The 23,170-nt window shown below is 41.6% G+C and overlaps 1 protein-coding gene across 13 annotated transcripts in view; it reads right to left on the bottom strand.

Moving 5' to 3' along the window:
* osbpl6 (oxysterol binding protein-like 6) overlaps window positions 1-23,170 on the bottom strand; it is a 224,950-nt gene that overhangs the window by 21,744 nt on the left and 180,036 nt on the right. For all 13 annotated transcript variants that reach the window (XM_068035503.1, XM_068035502.1, XM_068035501.1 and 10 more), the window contains 2 exons: window positions 20,085-20,163; window positions 387-531 (listed from right to left, as the gene is read on the bottom strand). In XM_068035503.1, coding sequence (XP_067891604.1) covers window positions 387-531; window positions 20,085-20,163 — 224 coding nt within the window. The remainder of the gene's footprint in view (window positions 1-386; window positions 532-20,084; window positions 20,164-23,170) is intronic.

Raw genomic sequence — 23,170 nt, 5'->3', positions numbered from 1 at the left:
ATACATTAAGATGCCATTATTACACAGTGGCTGCGCTCCTGTAGTCAGCTCTACTTAGTCCTCTCCTATCTAACCATTTTCCAATATTGCTTCCTTGTTGTTCAGAATGTGCTATATTACAAGAGTCATGAGCGGATATCAGCAGAATGCAGCCTCATATTATGCTAAAAACGCTAAGATCAAACAAAGCACTTTTAACATCTAAACTAAAACTGCACTTTATAATTCCATAAATTTAAAGTTATTATGCAATAGTAAATTGAATAGTTATGGTTAAAAGGCACTCTTGAAAAACATTTTCACAGGCAATTTCAATAGAATAGATTTTTTTTTGCATACAACCAATAATAGTCTTTTTATACGAATGTGAATTTATCTGTATTTACCTTAATGAAGGTCAGCTTACAAATGCATGCATTGTTCTTTGTGTTTCTAATGGTGATTTCTCCATAGTGTTCTATCCAACGACGCCCACTAAGGATGTTGTGTATGCAGGTGGTAACTTTATTCCATTCAAAATGATCTCCGTATCTAAAATTTCAAGTAATTATTCTGTAATTATACAGCTATATTTAGCTGGTCGCAAAGACAAGAAATATAATGCAGATGTGTTTCATGAGCAGTTCAGATGATTAGGGTGACAAAACACTTAGTATGAGCTACAAAAAGGGAGTATGAAAAGAAACTTGCAAGGGATATCAAAATCAACACAAAAAAACTTTTACAATTATATTAGGTAAAAGAGAGTAGTCAGAAAAAATGCAGACCTCTGGTAACTGTGATATTGTCAATAAAGTAAGGAAATGGTAGACATACTGAATAATTACCTTGCTTCAGTATTAACAGTAGAGGAAGAGATCACCAGACCAGGCATCCCAGAGAAACTGTTACTGTATCAGGGGCAGGGATGCAACAAAATTGACATAAGCAAGATAACAGTAATGGAGAAATTAATGGCAACTCAAGAGCGACGAATCCGCATGACCAGATGGTTTCCAACTTAGGGTTTTAAAAGAAGTAGGTGGGAACACTACATAACTATAATCTTCCAAAGTTCTCTCAAGTTGGAAACTGTCCCTTTAGATTGGAAAATTGTGCATGTCGCTCGGTTATTTAAGAAAGGTAACAGATGGAAACCAGGCAATTATTACCAGTTAACCTAACATCCGCTGTTGGGAAATTGTTAGAGTCTACAATTATGGATAGGGTGACTGAACATCTTGAAAATTTTCAGCTGATCAGAGAGAGCCAGCATAGATTTGTAAAGGCTAGGTCATGCCTGAAAAATCTGATAGAATATTTTGAAGAAACGATGAAAGTAGTAGACAGGGGAATGTCGATGAATGTTATTTATGTGAACTTCCAGAAGGCATTTGTTAAAATTCCTCATAAGAGTGTTATGATCTCCATGGAGATCAACAAACCAAAAGTATCAAATTCACCAACCAACCCTAATTTTTAAAAAAAGGACAAGTTTTCATTTTTATAAATTTTACTTTAATACTCAAACAAAAGCCAACATAAATTAAACATGAACTAACAGTTAAATCATGGTCGATATATCTATATATAGCTTAAATATTACACGTTAATTATCAGATGCAACAAAGATAGATCTCATGGATCCACTGGGCAGTCCTCTCAACAGAGATAGCGCCAAACAGTCTCAAAGTTCCTCAAATTCATGAACTTCTTCAGGTAGATGTCCAACTTCTGTCCTCCAAGATTCCGAAATGGAAATAAAGTCTTCTCGTCAAAAGCGAGCGTTGCAGTCTTCCCTTAAACATTTTGGTCTTGTCGCCTCTCGAACGGCCCCCGTCCTGCTCATGACAGGTTTGATGGAGTGGTTTCACCTGTAGCTCTTTAAGTCACCGAAACAGCTGCAGCAAGTCGTATTTGCCAATGGTCAGCTCCCAGAATCAAGTCTTATCTCTTTATAGCCTGCCTTTGTTTTTAAACCCCAAAAGCTCCCAGCCTGTTTCAATTCTGCAATCTTGTAAACTGAGCTTGAATAGTTTTGGTCACACCTCTGGTCATATGACTCTGTTTGTTATTAACCGGTCCTAATGAGTTCTGTTTTTCAAGAACTCTGAAGATTTGTTTCACTTTCCAGAGAAGGACTGTCTCAAAAAAAAACAAGCTTTGAAACCAGAGTCAGTGCACTTCACAGAATTCAACAAGTCATCTGGTTTCAAATTGCAGACTCTATCACAACAGACTGTTAGTTAAAGTTGATGCTCTTGGAATTGTAGACAAATTAATGGATCTGGTTAAGAAATTGCCTGAGCGGCAGGAGGAGAGTAGGGATAATGGGCAGGTACTCGAATTGACAGGATGTGACTAGTGTTGTCCTGCAAGGATCTGAATTGGGTCTCAACTATTCACTGTATTCATTAATGACTTAGATAATGGGATAAAAAGCTGCACATCTAAGAAATGCCAAAAACATAGGCAGCATTGTAAGCAGTGTAGATAGATGCATAAAATTACAAAGAGATATTAATAGATTAAGTGAATAGGCAAAACTGTGGCAAATGGAATTCAATGTAGGCGAATGTGAATTCATCCACCTCAAACCTAAAAAGGACAGAACAGGGTACTTGTTAAATGGTGAGAAGCTAGAAACAGTGGAAGTCCAAAGAGACTTCATGGTCCAGGTACATAGATCATTAAAATGGCATGAACAGACACAGAAAATAATCAAAAAAGCTAATGGGATGCTGGCCTTAATATCTAAAGGAATAGAATACCGGGGGTAGGAGTCAGGCTTCAGATATACAAAGCCCACAGGTTAGACCACAACTGGACTACTGCAAGCAGTTCTGGGCACTACACCTTAGGAATGATATATTGGCTTTGGTGGGAATGCAGTATAGATTTACCATAATCTCTAAGGGTTAAAATACTAGGAGAGATTACACTAACTAGAATTGTATTCTCTGGAATTTATAAGGGGTAATTTGATATAAGTTTTCAAGATATTAAGGGGAACAGATAGGGTAGATTGGGAGAAACTATTTATGCTAGTTGGGGAGTCTAGGACAAGGGGGTATAGTCAAAAGATTAAAGCCAGACCGTTTAGGTGTGAAATTAGGAAACACTTCTTCACGCAAAGGGTGGTAGAGTTTGCCGCTAGATCAATTGCCATTTTAAAATTGAGATTGATAGATTTTTTTTAGCCAATGGTATAAAGGGATATAGGGCAATGGTGGGTATATGGATTTAGGTCACAGATCAGCAATGATCTCATGGGTGGAACAGGCTCGAGGGGATAAATGGCCTACTCCTGTTCCTATGTACCAGAGTGTCACAGGATATATGTTCAAAACAGAGGCTTTCTACACACAGGATTCCCAATCTTAGCCAAAGCCTTTGAGAGAGCTTGTGAAAATCAAACAGATCTCTTCACTTGTCTATCCTCAATATCACCTGATTATAGAGAAGTAAGTGGACAAGAGGTAAGCAGTTTACACTCTTGTCAGACATGGCACATGAGTATGCTGTATCAAGGGAACCACACACAGAAAAAGATGTGGAAAAATGGAAAACAGCATGCCTGTAACATAGGAACATAAGAAATAGGAGCAGAAGTAGACCATTCAGCCCCTTGAGCCTGCTCTGCCATTCAATAAGATCATCTCTAAGTTTGGACCTCAATTCTACTTTCCCACCTGATCCCATATCCTTTGATTTCCCTTGAGTCCAAAATCTATCTCAGCAGTGAGTATACTCAATGACTGAGCACCATAACTCTCTGGGGTAGAGAATTTCCAAAGGTTCATAAGCTTCTGAGTGAAGAAATTCCTCATCTCAATCCTAAATGATTGATCACGTATCCTGAGACTGTGCCCCCATAGAACATAGAATGGTTACAGCACAGAAGGAGGCCATTTCCCCATCATGTCCATGCCAGCTCTCTATAAGAACAACTTAGCTAGTCCTACTCCCCTGCCATTTCCCCGTAGCTCTCCAATTTCTTCTCTCCAGGTACTTATCCAATTCCCTTTTGAAAGCCACGACTGAATCTGCCTCCACCACACACTCAGGTAGTGCAGTCCAGATCCTAACCACTCGCTACATAAAATAGTTTTTCCTCATGTTACGCTTGATTCTTTTGCCAATCACCTTAAATCAGTGTCCTTTGATTTTCAACCCTTCTGCCAATGGGAACTGTTTCTCTTTATCCACTCTGTCTAGACTCCTCATGATTTTGAACACTCTATCAAATCTCCTCTCAACCTTCTCTTCTCTAAGGGGAACAACCCCAGCTTCTCCAATCTATCCAAGTAACTGAAGTTCCTCATTCCTGGAACCATTCTCGTATACCTTTTCTGCACCCTCTCTCAAGCCTTCACAACATTCTTAAAGTGTGATGCCCAGAATTGGACACAATACTCTAGTTGAGGCCAAGCCAGAGTTTTATAAAGGTTCATCATAACTTCCTTGCTTTTGTACTCTATGACTTGATTTATGAAACTCAGGACCCCGCATGCCTTTTTAACCACTTTCTCAAACTGCCCTGCCACCTTCACCGATTTGTGCACATATACCCAGGTCTCTCTGTTCCTGTACCCCCTTTAGAGTTATACTCTTTAGTTTATGTTGCCTCTCCTCATTCTTCCTACCAAAATGTATCACTTCATATTTCTCTGCATTAAATTTTATCGGCCTCGTGTCCAACCTTCGACCAGCCTGTTTATGCCCTCTTGAAGTCTATCACTATCCTCCTAACAGTTCACAATATTCAAAGTTGTGTGTTATTTTCAGATTTTAAAATTGTGCCCTGTACACCTAAGTCATTAATATATATCAAGAAAAATAGTGGTCCTAGTACCGACCCCTGGGGAACACTACCTTCCTCCAGACTGGAAGACAACCATTTACTACTACTCTCTGTTTCCTATTACTCAGCCAACTTCACATCCATGCCACCACTGTCTCTTGATTCCATGGGCTTCAACTTCGCTGACAAGCTTCTTATGTGGCACTTTATCAAATGTCTTTTGGAAGTCCACATACACTGCATCAACTGCATTACCCTCTTCAACCCTTTCTGTTACCTCATCAAAAAATTCAATCAAGTTAGTTAAGCATGAATTGCCTTAACAATTTGTGCTGGCTTTCCTTAATTAAATCCACCCTTGTCCAAGTGACTCCTAATTTTGTCTTGGATTATCATTTCTAATAGCTTTCCCACCACTGAGGTTAAACTGACTGGCCTGTAGTTGCTGGGTTTATCCTTATACCCTTTTTGAAAAAGGACGTAACATTTAAATTCTCCAGTCCTCTGGCACTACCCCCATATCTAAGGAGGATTGGAAGATTATGGCCAGTACCTCTACAATTTTGGCCCTTACTTCCCTCAGTATCCTTGGATGCATTCCATCTGGTCTTGGTGGCTTATCAACTTTAAGTAGAGCCAGTCCTTCTAATACCTCCTTTCTATCAATTTTTAGCCCATCCAGTATCTCAATTACCTCCTCTTTCACCATGACTTCAGTAGCATCTTCTTCCTTGGTAAAGAAATTTAGTACCTCAGTCATGCCCTCTGCCTCCCTGCATAGATCTTTTGGGTCCCTAATCAGCCCCACCCCTCCTCTTGCTACCCATTTATTATTTATATGCTTATAGAATATTTCTGAATTTCCCTTTATGTTAATTGCCAGCCTCTTCTCATACTCTCTCTTTGCCTCTCGTATTTCCTTTAACACTGTCCTTCTGAAGTTTCTATAGTCAGCCTGGTTCTCACTTGTATGATCAACATAACATATGGCCTATGCCCCCTTTTCCTGCTTCATCTTACTGTCTACCTCTTTCATCATCTGGAGCCCTGACTTTGGTTGCCCTACCTTTTCCCCCTTGTGGAAATGCACTTTGACTGTACCCAAACCATCTCTGCTTTAAAGGCAGCCCATTTTTCTGTTACAGTTTTGTTTGCCAATCTTTCATTCCAATTTACCTAGGTCTGTTCTCAGCCCACTGAACTTTGCCCTCCTCCAATGAGATATTTTTACTCTAAATTACTCCTTGACTTTTTCCACAGCTAATCTAAACTTTATGATACTATGATCAATGTTCCCTAAATGTCCCTCCACTGACATCTGATTCACTTGACCCACCTCATTCCCCAGAACCAGATCCAGCAATGCCTCCTTCCTTGTTGGGTTGGAAACGTACTGATCAAGAAAATTCTGCTGAAAACACTTCAGAAACTCTTCTCCCTCTCTGCCCTGTATACTATTGCTATCCCAGTTTATATTATGATGATAGACTCTCCAGCAGGAGAAACAGCCTCTCAGCATCTACTCAGAATCTTATGCCTTTCACTGAGATCACCTCTCATTCTTCTAAACTCCAGAGATTATAGACACACTCTACTCTACCTCTCATCATAGGACTACCCTCTCATCCCATGAATCAATCTAGTGAACCTTTGCTGCACCTCCGAGGCTTGCTTTGATAAGGAGACCAAAACTCTGCACAGTACTCCAGCTGTGGTGTTACCAAAGCTCTGTACAATTGTAGCAAGATTTCCTTCCTCCTGTACTCCAATCCCCTTGCAATAAAGGCTAACATAGCATTTGCCTTCCTCATTGTTTGATGTACCTGCATGTTAACTTTGTTTTTCTTGTACGGGAACATCCAAATCCCCCTCAACACCAAAAGTTAAACGTTTCTCCTCATTTAAAAAAATTCTAATTTTCTATTCTCCCTACCAAAGTGAATAACTCACATTTCTTCACATTTTATCCCATTTATCAGCTTATTGCCCACTCACAGAACCTGTATATATCTCTTTGCAGCCTCTTTGTGTCCTCCTTACAGCTTACATTCCCATCAAGCTCTGTATCGTTAGCAAACCTTGGTACTTTACTCTCGGTTCCTTCATCTAAGTCATTAATATAAATTGTAAATAACTAAGGTCCAGCACTGATCCTTATGGCACCCCCCTAGTTACAAACTGTCAACCTGAAAATGCCCCTTTGATCCCAACTCTCTGCTTTCTGTCTGTTAATCAATTCTCGATTCCTGCTAATATATTACCACCAAAATCCATGAGCCCTTATCTTGTGTAATAACCTTTTATGTGGCACCTTGTCGAATGCCTTTTGGAAATATAAATATACTATATCTACTGGTTCCCCTTTATCTACCCTGCTAGTCACATCCTCAAAAAACTCTAATAAATTTGTCAAACACGTTTTTCCCTTTCATAAAACCATGTTGACTCTACCTAATCATATTATGATACGCTAAGTGCCTTGTTAACACCTCGTTAATAAAAGATTCCAGCATTTTCCCAACAGATGTCAGGCTAACTGGCCGGTAGTTCTCTGTTTTCACTCTCCCTCCTTTCTTGATTGGCAATGTTACGCTTGCTACCTTCCAATCCACTTGGAGCACTCTAGAATCTTTGTAATTTTGCATCCACTATCTCTGCAACCAGGTCTTTTAGAACCTAGGATGTAGGCCATCAGGTCCAGAGAATTTGTCAGCTTTTAGTCCCAATAGTTTCTCTGGTACTTTTTCTCTACTGATATTAATTAAGTTTCTCACCCTCATTTGCCCCATGGTTCTCCACTAGTTTTGGTATGCTTTTTGTTTCTTCTACTGCGAAGACAGATACAAAATATTTGTTTAATATCTTTGCCATTTCCTTAGTCTCCAGAGGCTTTCATTACATTCTTTTTACATACTTGTAGACACTCTTACAGTCTCAATTGGCTGAGGCCTAGAGTGTGAGATTAGAGAGTTCATGCTAGAACTGTACAAAGCACTAGTTAGACTGCAGCTAGAGTACTGCATATAGTTCTGGTCATTGCATCCCAGGAAGAAAGCGATCCACTCTGGCCAGTGTTACGACCAGGTGAGAAAAGGGTCTAGGGGTTCCCTCTCAGTCTTTGCCTGGTTTAACCTTAATAGGGTTTAATTTTTTTTAAAACACTGTGTTTTAGCTCCCCCCTCAGTGAATCCTTGTTCATCTCTTTCCAATTGTAAGGCAAAGAAATCAATTCAGACAGGTTTTTTTAGATTTAAACAAGAAAGGTGGAAGTTTATTAATCTTAAAAATTCGGGTAACGGCTACGAATATGCGACGCAACCACGCTAGCATGCATATGCGATAAACACACATGCAGATAGAGAAAGAAAAAGTAGAAGGAATAAAGGGGAAATGTTTGAGGCAATATCTGGTAGTTATTTATGGTCCTTTGAGTTCAACGTGGAGTCTTTGGTTGCCGGTAAGTCTTGCTGTTCATTGGGGTCTACTGCACGCTTTAACTTGTTTCAATGTAGGAGTCTTTTCTGTCTTGAGGTTTACGTGTCTTCAGTGGGTCCGGAGGCTTGTGAGAAAGCGAGAGCGAGCCAGCCAGGAGAGAAGCTCTCTTGTTCCAGGTTCAATTACAATCTGCAGTCTGACCCCAAACTGTCCTGTGTCTAGCTCAAAAAGCCTGGACCAGCCGGTCCAATCTTATGTTTGTGGATTCCAAAGCTGTCAGTGGGGGGGGGGGGGGGGTGCATAGTGTTGTCTCCCACCCCAACAAGATATGAATCATCATTGCCCAGCCCAATCTCTGCTAATTGAATCAGTGAGCAATTCTTTTGTCTCTCCAAACACAGTCTCTTAGTGTGCACATGTCCTCCAGCCAAGTGTCTGGTGATCTCTTGTAAAACAAGTCATTTCTTCATTCCAGCAACAGTTTAAAATTAATGTTCATATGATAAAATTAATGTGTCTCATTCTTGGCAGGTGGGGTCTTCATGACACCTTCACACCCAGTGGAATGAAATACGATTTTTTTTTTTTAAAAGAGCATTTCATTAAAAGGGACTAGAGAGAAGATAAGTACAGGAAAACACACATGCATTTCTCTCATTCATTCAGAAATCCTAACAGTTGTTACAGCCTGTCTTTTCTTGGTAGCAGTGCTGCTTTAAACAGCCCCTTTTGGCATTCCAATAAACATGTGGTTTTTGGGGAGGTTTTCCAGTTTGTACTTTCCAGGACTGCCTAGGGTGTCTTTGTTCCTGTTGAGGTCTGGAGGGGAGGGTTAGATTTAATTAGCTCTAAATTGGAATTCTGCTCAGGGGCGAGGGAAGTGGGCAGTTCCACTCTGAACTCTCTTTCAGTGCTTTGATGAGTCATGCAAGGGCGTTTCACCTTAGGGGAAGGCTGGTTCCCTTTTTTCCTGAGTGTGGGACGGATCCTTTGCTAATCTTCCCTTTGTCCTCTGGGACATTCCTGCTTGCAGGTATTTGCCCCAATTCTACAGCACTCCCCTGTGTCACTTCGACGAGGTGAGGCATCACCCTCACGGTTTCTCTGCCTTCTTGACAACTTTCTTTGTTTCTGCAGGTTCCTGTAAATGCTGTTAGCCACTCTGGTGGGGTGCTTCTAGTGTCTGCATTTACATAGGAGGATGCGGGGTCTAACTTTTCAAATATTTCGGGGTTGGTTGACCAGACATTTGGGATTCCTCCCGGACTTCCTTTAACTTGCCCTCTGGGTCCCTTTTTCCCCTTTCTTTTCTAAACTTTTTCCAGCCTTGTGCCTCTGATGAAGGGTCCTCCAAACACCGATATAGGACTTAGGGGTGCAGATTTCACTGTAGGTTGGGGTTTCCCCTCAACATGGCACACATGGCAACTCCTACAGTACTCCATCACATCTTTGTGGAGTTTTGGGCAGTCAAACTGCTGTCTTATTTTGGCTTTGGTTTTCATATACCGACATGTACAACCACCGTAATCTCATGGGCCATTCTTAATAATTTTTTCCGGTATCTCTGTAGCACCACTAACTGATGAACCACTATCCACTCCTTGCTCTCAGGTCTGTGAGGAGAACTCCATTTCCTCATCAGTACCTCATTCTTTAAATAGTAGCATTCAGACACTCCCTCTCTTTTAATTTCAGACTGGGCAACGTGTGCTAACTCTCTCAATACTGGGTCAGCTCATTGAGCCTCAGTTAGGGAAGATTCATTTAACTCATTCTAACTTTCCAAAGAAAGTCTCAGACAGACAGACCTCATGGTCATCTGCCTGCAGTGCCAATTCAGTCTCCTCTGGGGGAGCTGGTTTGATCATTGGCCCCATTCACTACACATTCAGGGAAACCGCAGGGGACCGTCTCCTGCCACTGCCCTGTCTCTCTGACCTCCTGTGGTCTTTCTTTCACTACTGGGGAAGCTACCACCTTCACCCCCACCAGATCATTACCTAGCAGCAGGTCAACCCCGTCCACAGGCAAACTAAGGACAATCCTTATGGTCACCGGTCCCAAAACTAGGTCGTAACTCCAAATGCACCCTTTGTACAGGTACAGGCATACACTGCCCTCCAATATCATTCACAACCATTCTGGTGTTTACTGCACTCTCTGGGGGAAAGGTCAGGCCTTTTCCCAGTAAAAGGGATCTAGTGGCCCCTGTGTCCCTGAGAATTACCATGGACTTGCTTGCCCCACTCGAGGGGTATGGAGTTACTCTCCCTTCAGACACAAATCCCCGATAACCTTCAGGAATTCTATTAAATTTTCCTGCACTTGCAGCCGTAAGCTTCCTGGTTTGCACTCTTACTGCAGTTAAAGCCACAGGTTGTTCTGCTGTGCTTTCCATCAGGGTCCCTTCTCCGTCACTGAGCGGGTGTGCCCTGATTAACCCTACAGGTTTTCCCTTTAGTTTCCAGCAGTCAGCTCTTAAATGCCCTGCTTTACTACAATCGAAGCACACAGGTCTCTGGGTCTCACTCCGACTCACAGCACCTTCTTTTTTAGCTGGAGGAGAGCCCCCGGGATCTTCCCCGGGATCCCTCCCAGGACTTTTCCCCTGGAGAACTGATTTACAAATGACAGCAAACTCATCAGCCAGAACTATGGTTTTCTGGGCTCTATGAACCTTCTGTTCCTCTACATTTGTCTTTATGGAGAGTAGGAGAGAGTTTTTAAATTCCTGGAGCAAAATTACTTCTCTGAGATTCTCATAGCTGAACTGCACTTTAAGAGCCCTCAGCCACTGATCAAAAGCTAGCTGCTCATTTCTCTCAAACTCCACGTAAGTTTGATTAGCTTGCTTCTTGATGGTTCTAAACTTTTGGCGATAGGCTTCAGGTACTAATACATATGCCCCGAGGGTAGCATTTTTTGTCAGTTCATAATTTGATGAACTCTCATCTGGCAACAGGGAATAAATCTTATGGGCTTTTACGGTTAGCTTACTTTGTATTAGCAGACTCCAAGCCTCAGCTGGCCACTTTAACTGCCTTGCCAGTTTTTCCAAAAGACATAAAGAACACTTCCACGTCTCCCTCATTGAATTTTGGGAGCAGTTGGGAAAGTTTTAACCATTCTGTACCCAGCCCTGAATTACACTCCTCCATATTGGCCATGCTTTGACTGGGGTTATCCAGTCGCCCCCTAGTTAACTCAAGTCACATCAGCTCTCTCTCTTCACATTCTTTCTGGAATGTTCTTTCTCTTTCCTGTCTCTCTCTTTCTTTCTCCCCTCTCTTTCCCTATCTTCTAATGCAAGTTCCTTTGTTCCAATTGTAACTTTGCTTGCAATACCCTGTCGGAGTCTACTTCTAACCCTGTTTCTGCTTCTTCAGATTTGAGGGAAAAGTGGTTGGTCACTAGTCTTAGGAATTCAGACTTCCTAGCCTTGCCATGTACAGTGATCCCACACTGCTCAGCCATTTTCCTTAACTCCTCCCTAGACAGTGCTTTTAACTTATCCCAAGTTACTTCACCCTGGCTTGGGGAGCTACTAGCTTCAGTCGCAGACATATTAGTATTCTAGCACACACAACCACAAGAAAACTTGTATTGAAATCTTTTCTCTTTTTTGATTGGGATCGATTTGGCTTCCACTTCCAATTTCTCTTTTGTTTGTGGGTGAAATCCCCAAATTTCTGTTACGACCAGATGAGAATAGGGTCTAGAGATTCCCACTCAGCCTTTGCCTGGTTTAACCTTAACAGGGTTTAATATTTTTTTTAAAAACATGTTTTAGCTCCCCCTCAGTGAATCCTTGTTCACCTCTTTCCAATTGTAAGGCAAAGAAATCAATTAGACAGGTTTTCTTTGCTTTAAACAAGAAAGGTGGAAGTTTGTTAATCTTAAACTCTAATTTGGGTAACGGCTACGAATATGCGACGCGACCACACTAGCATGATACGCGATAAACACATGCAGATAGAGACAGGATGTAAATGCATTGGAAACAGTTCAGAGAAGGTTTACTAGACTAATACCTGGAATGGGCAGGTTGTCTTACGAGGAAAGGTTGGACAGGCTAGGCTGTAGTTTAGAAGAGTAAGAGGCAACTTGATTGAAACATATAAGTTCCTGAGGGGTCTTGTCAGGGTGGATGTGGAAACAATATTTTTAAGGCAGAGGTAGATAGATTTTTTTAAGCAAAGGGGTGAAAGGTTCTCGGGGGGTAGGCAGGAATGTGGAGTTGAGGTTACAATCAGATCAGCCATGATCTTATTGAATGGTGGAGCAGGCTCAAGGGGCTGAGTGGCCTACTCCTGCTCCTAATTCGTAATTATTTCCAATCCCTCGTCACCTTTACTGAGAATACCCCATCTCCTGTATCTTCTTTTTTAATTGTCTCCAAGTCCAATTGCATTTAGCTAGTCATTGTTCTGGCTTTGCTTTGTCCAAGATCCCTTGAATCATCTCCTGGGCATGAAGGAGTTTCTTGCTGTTTCAAGACTGCAGTTTTATTCATTTGGCTACAGCAGGTGTGTCCAAACTATGGCCATGGGACATGCCAAACAGTGCGCCTGGCAACTCAGGTCTATGAGCACTCATACTTCTTAACTGCTGGACTGTTCTATTTGAAAATTATGGGGTTGGGTGCTTGGAAAGGGCTGTTATTGGAGCAGTTTCTTCACTGGTGGATAAATTCTAAATCCATAACTAAGATCTGTGAGTAGTCACAGTTTGCAATATAAGCAAACTAATGGGAACGTGGTTCTAAACTTTATTGTGGTCCACGAGGCTTCATACTATGCACCGAAGCAGCCCATGTAGATGAATATCCATGTAGATGGATACTTAGTAAATGCAATCATAATTAAAGACCACACAAGTCTAATGTTGAGAGCCAGTTCTAGCGATCATCTGTATTTAGGGAGTGGATACTGAATTTTATATAACTCCAACTGCAACATAAATATATTATTCTATAAGCTATAGAGTTCTGTCCCAGAATACAGTAATGATTATATATACCCTCCAACTCAGTTTCACATCTCGTTTGTACTTAATACCCATATCAACTTTTATTAATTTCATACATGATGGGCTATTTATTTCCTTTGTTTGCTCTAACCACCATCTCCAGGACTTGGATCCAAGTGTTCATGTTATCTTCTTACTTGGTTATGATGTGTATCTTGTTTGCACCTTCTCCACCTAGGAACATGGGTGCAGGAGTAGGCCATTCAGCCCATCGAGCCTGTTCCACCATTCAATTAGATCACAGCTGATCATCTACCTCTATGCCACTTTCCCATGCTATCCCCATATACCTTGATGTCATTTGAATCCAGATATCTATTGATTTCTGTCTTGAATATGCTCAATGATTGAGGTTTCACAGCCCTCTTGGGTAGGGAATTCCTCCTCATCTCAGTCTTAAATGGCCTACCCCTTAATCTAGGGCTATGCCCCATGGTTCTAGACTCAACAGACAGGGGAAACATCCTATCTACATCAACCCTATCACATCCTGTAAGAATTTTGTAAGTTTCAATGAGATCACCTCATTCTTTGAAACGAGAGAGAATACAAGCCCAGTTTCCTCAATCTTTCCTCATAAGACAATCCCACCTTCCCAGGGATTAGTCTGGTGAACCTCCATTGCATTCCCTCTATGGCAATTATATCCTTCCTTAGATGATCAAAAGTGTACACAATACTCCAGGTTCAGTCTCACCAAGGCTCTATACAATTGCAGCAAGACTTCTTTACTCCTGTACTCAAAGCCCCTTGTAATGAAGGCCAACATACCATTTGCCTTCCTAATTGCTTACTGCACCTGCATGCTAGCCTTTAGTGGCTCATGAACAAGGACACCCAGGTCCCTTTGCACATCAAAAACTTCCCAACCTTTCACCATTTAAGAAATACTCCGTCTTTCTGTTTTCTACCAAAGTGGATAATTGCACACGTATTCACATTATATTCCATCTGCCATGTTCTTGCCCAATCACCTAGCCTGTCCAACCAAGTCCCTTGAAGCCTCCACTCATTCTCCTCACAACTTACATTCTCACCTAGTTTTGTGTCAGAGAATTTGGAAATATTACATTTGGTCCCCACATCCAAATCATTTATATAAATTGTGAACAGCTGTGACCCAAGCACTGATCCTTGTGGTACTCCACTAGTAACAGCATGCTATCCTGAGAATGGCCCACTTATTCCTACTCTCCTTTTTCTGTCTGTTAACTAATTCTCAGTCCAGACCAGTATATTACCCTCAATCCTATGTGCTCTAATTTCTTTCCTAACCTCCTGTATCAAAAGCCTTCTGAAAATCCAAATACACCACATCCACTGGTTCTCCTTTCTCTATGCTACAAGTAACATTCTCAACATCATTTCCCTTTCATAAATCCATGTTGACTCTGCCCAATCATAATATTTTCCATGTATCTAGTTATCACATCCTTATAATAGATTCTAAAATTTTCCCCTACTACGGACATCAAACTAACAGGTCTGTAGTTCCCCATTTTCTCCCTCCCTCCTTTCTTAAATAGTGGGGTTACATTTGCTACTTTCCAGAATGTATAGAATTATGAAAGATAACCACCAATGCATCCACTGTTTCGATAGCCACCTCCATCAACACTCTGTGATGTAGCTCATCTGGTCCAGGGGATTTATCAACCTTCAATCCAGTTAATTTTTCGCATACTACCTCTTTATTAATACTAATTTCTTTCCATTCCTCATTTTCACAAGTCCCTTGGTTCCCTAGTATTTCTGGGAGATTTTCTGTATCTTCCTTCATGAAGACAGACACAAAGTAATTGTTTAGTTTTTCTGCCAGTTCCCTATTCTCCATTATAAAATTCTCCTGTCTCCGCCTGTCCATTTGTCCTTGCTAATCTTTTCCTTTACACATACCTGAAGAAGCTTTTACAGTCCACCCTTATGTTTCTCCCTAGCTTGCATTCATATTCTCTTTTCCCTTTCTTTATCAGTTTCTTGGTCATCCTTTGCTGGATTCTAAATGGCTTCCAATCCTCAGGCTTACCACTTTTTCTGGCAAACTATGTGCCACTTCCTTTGATCTAATGCAATCGGTAACTCCTTTTGTTAGCCACGGTTGATTCATCTTTCCTGTTGGGTTTTTGTGTCTTAGAGCAATGTATATTTGTTGTAGAGCATGTAGTACTTCTTTAAATACTAAATTCTTTACATTGCCTGTAAAGTGTGAAATCTTTTAGTGTATTTTCCCAATCCACCATAGTCTACTTGCCCCTCATACCTTCCTAGTGCCTTTGTTCAGATAGAAGACCCTAGTTTCAGGATGAACTATATTACTTTCAAACTTAATGTAAAATTCCATCATATTATGGTCACTATTTCCCAAAGGCTCCTTTACAGCAAGGTTATTAATTAGCCCTTTCTCATTACATAATACTAAATCTAAAATAGCCCAATCCCTAGTTGGTTCTTCAAAATACTGCTCCAGAATCCCAACTCGTACACAGTCCAGGAATTCATCCTCCACAGCATTAGTGCTGATTAGATTTACCCAGTCATCGGGCAAACAACACAGCCTTCTGGACTCTCGCTCTTGGCTGCAGAGAACTGTGTCTATCTCCCTGACTATAATGGAAAATGCAAAAATGCATGAGGGAGAGGCCCGCCATAGGTCTTGACGCTGGGAAGGCCTGGCCCGATATTGTTGGTAGTGGCAAGGCCTCATGGCAGCTCCCCACCCCCCTCCCCTGCCGGTCGGCAACAGAACCAGAATTTACATAAGCAAATTTATTTAAATACCTGCATTAATGAGCGCCTTGCTCCTGACGTCCATGCCACACCAATATTAGTACCATTGGCCGGCACTTCTGCACCTTCGGATCTCAGTTTGGAAATCCAAGGCATAACACCGGTGCAGTGGGGGATGCAGGTAAGTTTCTCTGTGCTGGGTGATGGGGGGAGCGGGGTCAACCTATTCTGATTGGTCTAGGGGACAGTGGAAAGCAGTTGAAGGGAGAAGTTTATAAACTTTGCAGGGGGGGGGGGGGGAAGGCCAGGTACACGAGGTCATTTTTTTTTTTTGGTGGGGTAAGAGGGCAAGGAATGACCTGTATGGTTATTGGGAGTGGGGGGGGGGGGGGAAAAAGAGGAGCTAGAAACATTAATTTAATTTTTAAAATTAAATTTACCATTGCTGTACCTTTAAATATTTAAAATAAGTTGAAGGGCTCAGAGCATTTTAAAAATGGTGTCGGCACCTGGTGCCATTGCTAGGGATGAATTGCCCACCCCCTCCCCATCATCAGGAGGAGGCAGTCTGCCCCAGCCATTTAAATGAGTCACCACATTTAATATCGCAACAGCTCTGCAACAAGCAGTCTGCACATGCAGACCACCATAGAATCATAGAGAGATACAGCACTGAAACAGGCCCTTTGGCCCACCGAGTCTATGCCAACCATCAACCACCCATTTATACTAATCTTACATTAATCCCATATTCCTACCAGATCCTCACCCTCCCTCAATTCTCCTACTACCTACCTACACTTTATTTACCCATCAACCTGTAAGTCTTTGGCTGTGGGAGGAAACCAGAGCACCTGGCGAAAAACCACGCAGTCACAGGAAGAACTTGCAAACTCCGCACAGGCAGTACCCAGAATTGAACCCAGGTCGCTGGAGCTGTGAGGCTGCAGTGCTAACTACTGTGCCACCCTAGTTTAGGTACGTCGCAATGTAAAGTCCAAGCCTCTGACTACATCTCACATCAAATTCCCACCTTCACACTCTGCCTACCTTCACTCCATTGAAGTCTCCACTCCCTGCACCCCTTACTCATGCAGTTTGAAAAGCTGACTGCTTTTATAGAGCCTCTAATGAGTCACTAGCTAGCTGCTCCAGTAATTAACACCTATGGAACCAACTACTTTCAGCTGATTGACAGGTAACTGCCAGTGCCAGGCAGCTGCCTAAGGCAATTTAACTAACTTGAAGTTTGAAAGTTCTTTGTCCAAGTCTGACCCTTAATCTAAATTGAACTTGAGAAAAGCTTACCAGAATTTACCACTTCAACCATACAATTCTATTATTTGCTCAAGACGGACTTCTCTTTCCCCAACTCACCCTCCCTAATTGATCTTCCTTCGCCATTGCTTATCAAATTCAATTGCTATCCCTATCCTACCTGGTCAAATCAACTGATGTTGTGATCACCAGTTTTCAAGTGCTACTCAACCTTAACATTTTTGAACTGTCTAAGCCTATTATTAAATATTAAAATGTTTCACTTTCGAATGTGCTACATGAGAAAGCAGTCTTGAACTTATCCCATGAATTTGCCTTACACTTTTGGAAAATTGCATCACCATGCAACTCATTTCCAGGTTCTAAACCTATCTTAGGATCATATATCTCTGGGTTTTTTATAAAGTCAACCTCATCTCTTAAAGTGGTGACAATTTACAACTGAAACATTTTAATACAAACGCTGCCTTCAGGTGACTAAATTTTGTGGAAAGGTTACACTTGTATCTGACCAATTTCTACAAGTGTAGCAGTTAAATTGTTTTATTTGAACTAAGGCACTGTGTAACTGTAAAAGAATGAGGAGGAAGGGAGGGCAAAAACAAGGAAATAAAATATTGGAGAACCAGAAAAAATACTTTTAAAAGTCTTATTAAATTTAGAAATCTGCAACTTTCTTACAGAATTTCTAATTTAGAAGGAATGTGCTCTTATGTTAAAATTACAGCTTTTGCTCTTGGATTAAAGAGGATGGCAATACTCCATCAGTATCAATGCAGTAAAATGCCCCAAGTTGCTTTGTAAGGAATGTTATGAAACAAAATTTGACACCGAACCACGTAAGGAGATTTTAGTACAGGGGACCAAAAGCTTTGTCAAAGAGGTAGGTTTTAAGAAGCATCTTAAATGGAGAAAGGTAGAGAGGTTTAGGAAGGGAATTCCAGAGTTGAGGGCCTAGGCAGCTGAAGGCAGGGCTGCCAATGATTAAACAATTAAAATTGGGGATGTGCAAGAGGTCAGAACTGGATGAGTGAAGGATTTTGCTGTTGGCCTTTATTAATTGATATTGGCCAAGGGGACTTTGTGGTGGGGATGGATGTAAGGTTGGGGAATGGTGTGTCTGTGTTAGGGTGGGGATGTTTCTTTTAACTGATGCAAAGCCTCACAATACGGTCCCTATTGCTCCATGCTGTTGCATAGTGTGGATGTGGTCACCTCTCTGCCTCCTCCTCCTCCTTCTTCTCCCTGCAAGGTGGCCTTTGGATCCCAGGAGGTAGTGGCTGGGCCCTCAGAATGGCTAGGTAGTGGAGGATGCAGGATTCCAGCGTGTACTGCAGATATCTCCCCAAGCAATCTAGGCAGCTAAACTGTTGCTTGAGGAGGCCAATGGCTTACTCCACAGTGTTGCGGGTCACTCTATGGCTTTCACTGAAGGTCCTCTGACCTTGCATGGTAGGATGGCTGAAAGGGGTCAGCTAAGTCTAGAGGGCTTAGCCCTTGTTGCCGAGCAACTATCTTCCGGTGCATCTTGGAGACCCAAAGACAGTAAGAAATGGAGACTGGCACAGGATAAATGCATCGTGAGTGTTGCCAGGATAGTGGGCATTCACCAAGATGAACTTCTTGGTGTGATCACACTCCAACTGCATGTTCAGAGAGTGCAGTTGTGGTATCACTCCCTGTTGACATGGGGGCCTGCAGAACCACATGTGTGCAGTAAATAATGTCCTGCCTGCACATGCATTGACCAAGTGTGGGATCCTGGCACTACATCATCTTGTTCGGGTGACGGACATCATAATAGTGTCCATTCAAGGTATGCAGGGGAAGCACTTGCGTGTGTCATTCTAATGCAGCAACGCCGCGCAAGAAGCGACGAGTGGCGCACTGTGCCCCCGGGAAGTGGAGATAGGCCTCTGTTGCACTGTTCGATACAGCACTATGGCTCGGAATTTTTGGCCCTCTGTTCGTTCCTGTCACACTCTGCTTACCTTTACTCAAATCCCTACTCTTCTATTGCCTTGTCTTTTCTCTTTAGATTTCTAAATTTCCCCTCACCTAATCCCTTCCTCCCTTCTTTTTAATTTAAAGATCTATCTACAGCCCAAGTTTGCTAGGACACTGAATTCAGCCTGCCTTATGTGGAGCTAGTACCAATGGAACAGCTCCCTTTTTCCCAGTGCTGGTGCCAGTGCCCAATGAATTGAAACCTCCTCCTCCCACACCACTCTTTGAGCCATGCATTTAAAACTCTGATCTGCTTGACCTATGCCAATATGTGCATGGTTCAGGTATTACCCCTGAGATGCTGCTTATTAATTTAGACTCTAGATCCTCAAACTTCCTTCACTGCAGAACCTCATTCTTAGTTACACCTATGTTGTTGGTTCCCACCTAGACCTCAATAACTGGATCCTCCCCCTCCAAGGTCTTCTCTACCTGCAACAAGATATCCTTAACCTGGCACTTCTACAGAACAGTCCCTATTCCTCTGACTATACTATCCCCTACCACTACCACATTCCTTTTTTCTCTGCCAATCTGCATGGTCCTCTGTACCACTGTGCTACGGCCAGTTGCCCATCCTCTCTGCAGTCCACCAGTAACATTAAAATTAAAACTTAATTTTGCAAACAGATTAAGAAGATGACATATACTTAATATACTCAGGCTGAAATACCACAAAAATACACATTAAACTAACAGACATCATAATTTGGCTTAGGACTGTAACATTTTGAGCAGGTGACCATTAAACATTTTATCGCAATTTGCAGTATGTTCCACATTGTTAAACATTAAAATAAATTTTTTTTTAAAATCAACTCACTTAGGCAGTATGACATTCACTCTTCCTATTGGAAGTATTTCCATAGATTTTCCCCAAAATTTATTCTTCCATCTGACATCTAAAAGCAATAAGAAGTTTGATGACAATTAGATTTAAAAGCATGCATTTTCTTATAGATACACATCACTGCATATTAATTTTACACTAAGCAAGAAATTTGTTTGTGTCCAAATATTTACATATAAAGAACTTTAAACAGAATTTATTGCTCACTGTCACTGTTGATTGGAAGACTGTGAGCCAGATTTTGCTGTCAAAATAATGATGAGGCTAATGGCACTCTCCACTTTTTATGCATAAATGGTACAACAAATTCAGGTGAGGGGCAGATGCGCAATTAAATGTCAATAACCGAAAATTGTCATCCGAGTTGCACTTATCCACCACTAGCTTTGCGAAAATGGTATTTCACTGTCTACCTCAATGTGCATTGAATGTTGTGAAGTTGCTGTATTGGCACAGTAGACATGAACTAAACTTGCCTCAAAGTTAAGTCTTGTGATTACAAGTATAGGTACCCTTTTAACTATGTAACTGTGTGATAATTGTTAATTACTGCCAATCAACCACTCTGGCACTGAAAATTAATTATTAGAAGAGTGAGTCTCATTCCTTCAAAGATTAAATGTTGGAGATTTTAAAAATGTAAAATATTTTTTTAAACTTTTCCTTTGTCTCTTTTTTAATCCTATCTTTCTTTCCTTCTCTTTCTGTACCTGATTTAACTTTGAATTCAGCCACTCTATACTTCCTTCTCAGTTCTTAACGCTGTTTATTTCAAAATCCTTTAATCTTATTGGTTAAGGAGATACCCTGTTAGTTGTCCTGTTCATTCAGGTCCCAGATGTCCTGTTTCCCTCACTGCAATGTTATCAGCTCGAACGTTCAGCAATTTAGTAGGCAAAAATCTTTGAGCTGAAGCGTGCAGGGGAATTTTTCAATTAACAACAGATGCTATACCATGTACAACAAAATTTGGATCATTATATCATTATAGAATTGGCCACTTATATAGTTGACAGTTTTTTTTAAAAATTGAGTTGAATTATTTTTTAAGTATACCAAGCAAGCTATAAAGTTAGACTCTGTCCAGTGACCATTTCTGATAGGACTGATGATTGCACAGTGTTCAGGAACATTCGCGACTCCTCAGATACTGAAGCAGTCTGATCTTGCATGCAGTAAGACCTGGACAACATTCAGGCTTGGGCTGAGAAGTGACAAGTAATATTCGTGCCACACAAGTGCCAGGCAATGACCATCTCCAACAACAGAGAATCTAACCATCTCCCCTTGACATTCAACAGCATTACCATCACTGAATCTTCCACCATCAACATCCTGAGGGACTAGAAACTTAACTGGAACAGCCAGATAAATACCACGGCAACGAAAGCAGGTCAGAGGATGGGTACTCTGTGGTGAGTAACTCACTTCCTGACTCCCCAAAGCCTGTCCACCATCTACAAGGCACAAGTCAGGAGTGTGATGGAACACTCTTCACTTGCCTGCATGAGTGCAGCTCCAACACTCAAGTAGCTCGACACCATCGTCATGCAGGCCCCCACCTGCCAAGAATGAGGCACATTAATTTCTCCATATGGACATTAAATTTCAAATTATTGCTAGGAAGGCCTGTGACAAGGGGTTGCCAGGCCCCTGGCTGGAAAGACATTTTTGCATATTAGACAGTGACAAAGGAAATATCCCCTGCTCCAATACAAACCACAAACCAGTTATTCACATGACTAACCTGCTTGGCAGACTGGGTTTTTTTCTGAATTGTACAGTTTTAACTGACAGCCTGCAGAAAGCTGTTTGCTCCTGGATTGAAAATACCTCTGCTGGCTGGCTTGCCACAGCCTCTCCTGTCTGCTCCCATCTCTTTCTCACGGAACTCCAAAACCCACATGAACCCCAAGAGAGAAAAGTCTCCTACAGTGAACAAGATTTGAGAAGAATGCTGGTCCCTAACGAAAAGCAAGATCTACAGCGAGCTCAAAGCACAGTAACAAAAAACTCTCTTCAGAGATTGCTTCAAACTTTTCCACTTTATTTTTAATCTGCTCTTTCTGTCCCTATCTGTATGTGTGTCGCGCATATGCATGCTAGCGTGGGTGCGTCGTGTATCCGTAGGCGTTAACCAAATTAGAGTTCAAGTTTAATAAATTTCAACTTTTCTTCTTTAAACCTAAGAAAGCCTGTTTATGCTGGGGGGTTTTTTTGCCTTATAATTGGAAAGTGGTGAACAAGGATTCACCAAGGGGGAGCTAAAAACAGTGTGTTTAAAATTAAAACCCTGTTACAGTAAGACCAGGTGAAGGCTGAACAGGCACCCTAGACCTCTTTCTCACTAGATCATTACACCATCTAGGACAAAGCAGCCTGCTTGATCGGCACCCCATTCGCTACCTTAAACATTCACTCTCTCCACCACCAACGCACAGTGGCAGCAGTGTGCAACATCTACAAGATGCACTGCAGCAACTCACCAAGCCTCCTTTGTCAGCACTTTCCAAACCCGTAGCCTCTACCACCTAGAAGGACAAGGGCAGCACACATGGAAGCACCACCACCTGCAAGTTCCCCTCCAAGCCACATAACAACCTGACTTGGAATTACATCGCCGTTCCTTCACTGTTGTTGGGTCAAAAACCTGGAACTCCCTTCCTAACAGCACTGTGGGTGTACCTATACACCAGATGGACTGCAGACATTCAAGAAGGTGGTTCACCACCCCTTTTCAAGGGCAATTAGGGATGGGCAATAAATGTTGGCCTTGCCAGCAATGCTCACATCCCATGAAAGAATTAAAAAAAGACAATGCAGAGTACTCTATTGAACACTATAACTCCAATCCAGTTGTATTCTTGGGAAAAATAAATTTCCAGCCTGGTAGTATCTTCCTCATTGCTGGAATTATATGTATCTTATACACTATAGAAGTATAATTCTAGCTTGGTAAGTTCTGGGGAAATCATGCACTGAGCATGCATATAAAAATATTGTCCTAACATTGAAAATGGGCAATGCCACATGTGTTGTCCTACCCCTATTATGGATTT

The sequence above is a fragment of the Heterodontus francisci genome, chromosome 7 (genome assembly GCF_036365525.1).
Source record: "Heterodontus francisci isolate sHetFra1 chromosome 7, sHetFra1.hap1, whole genome shotgun sequence".
NCBI classification, from domain to species: domain Eukaryota; kingdom Metazoa; phylum Chordata; class Chondrichthyes; order Heterodontiformes; family Heterodontidae; genus Heterodontus; species Heterodontus francisci.
Note: the sequence above shows the minus strand (reverse complement) of the source record. Positions and strands in the feature narration are given on the sequence as shown.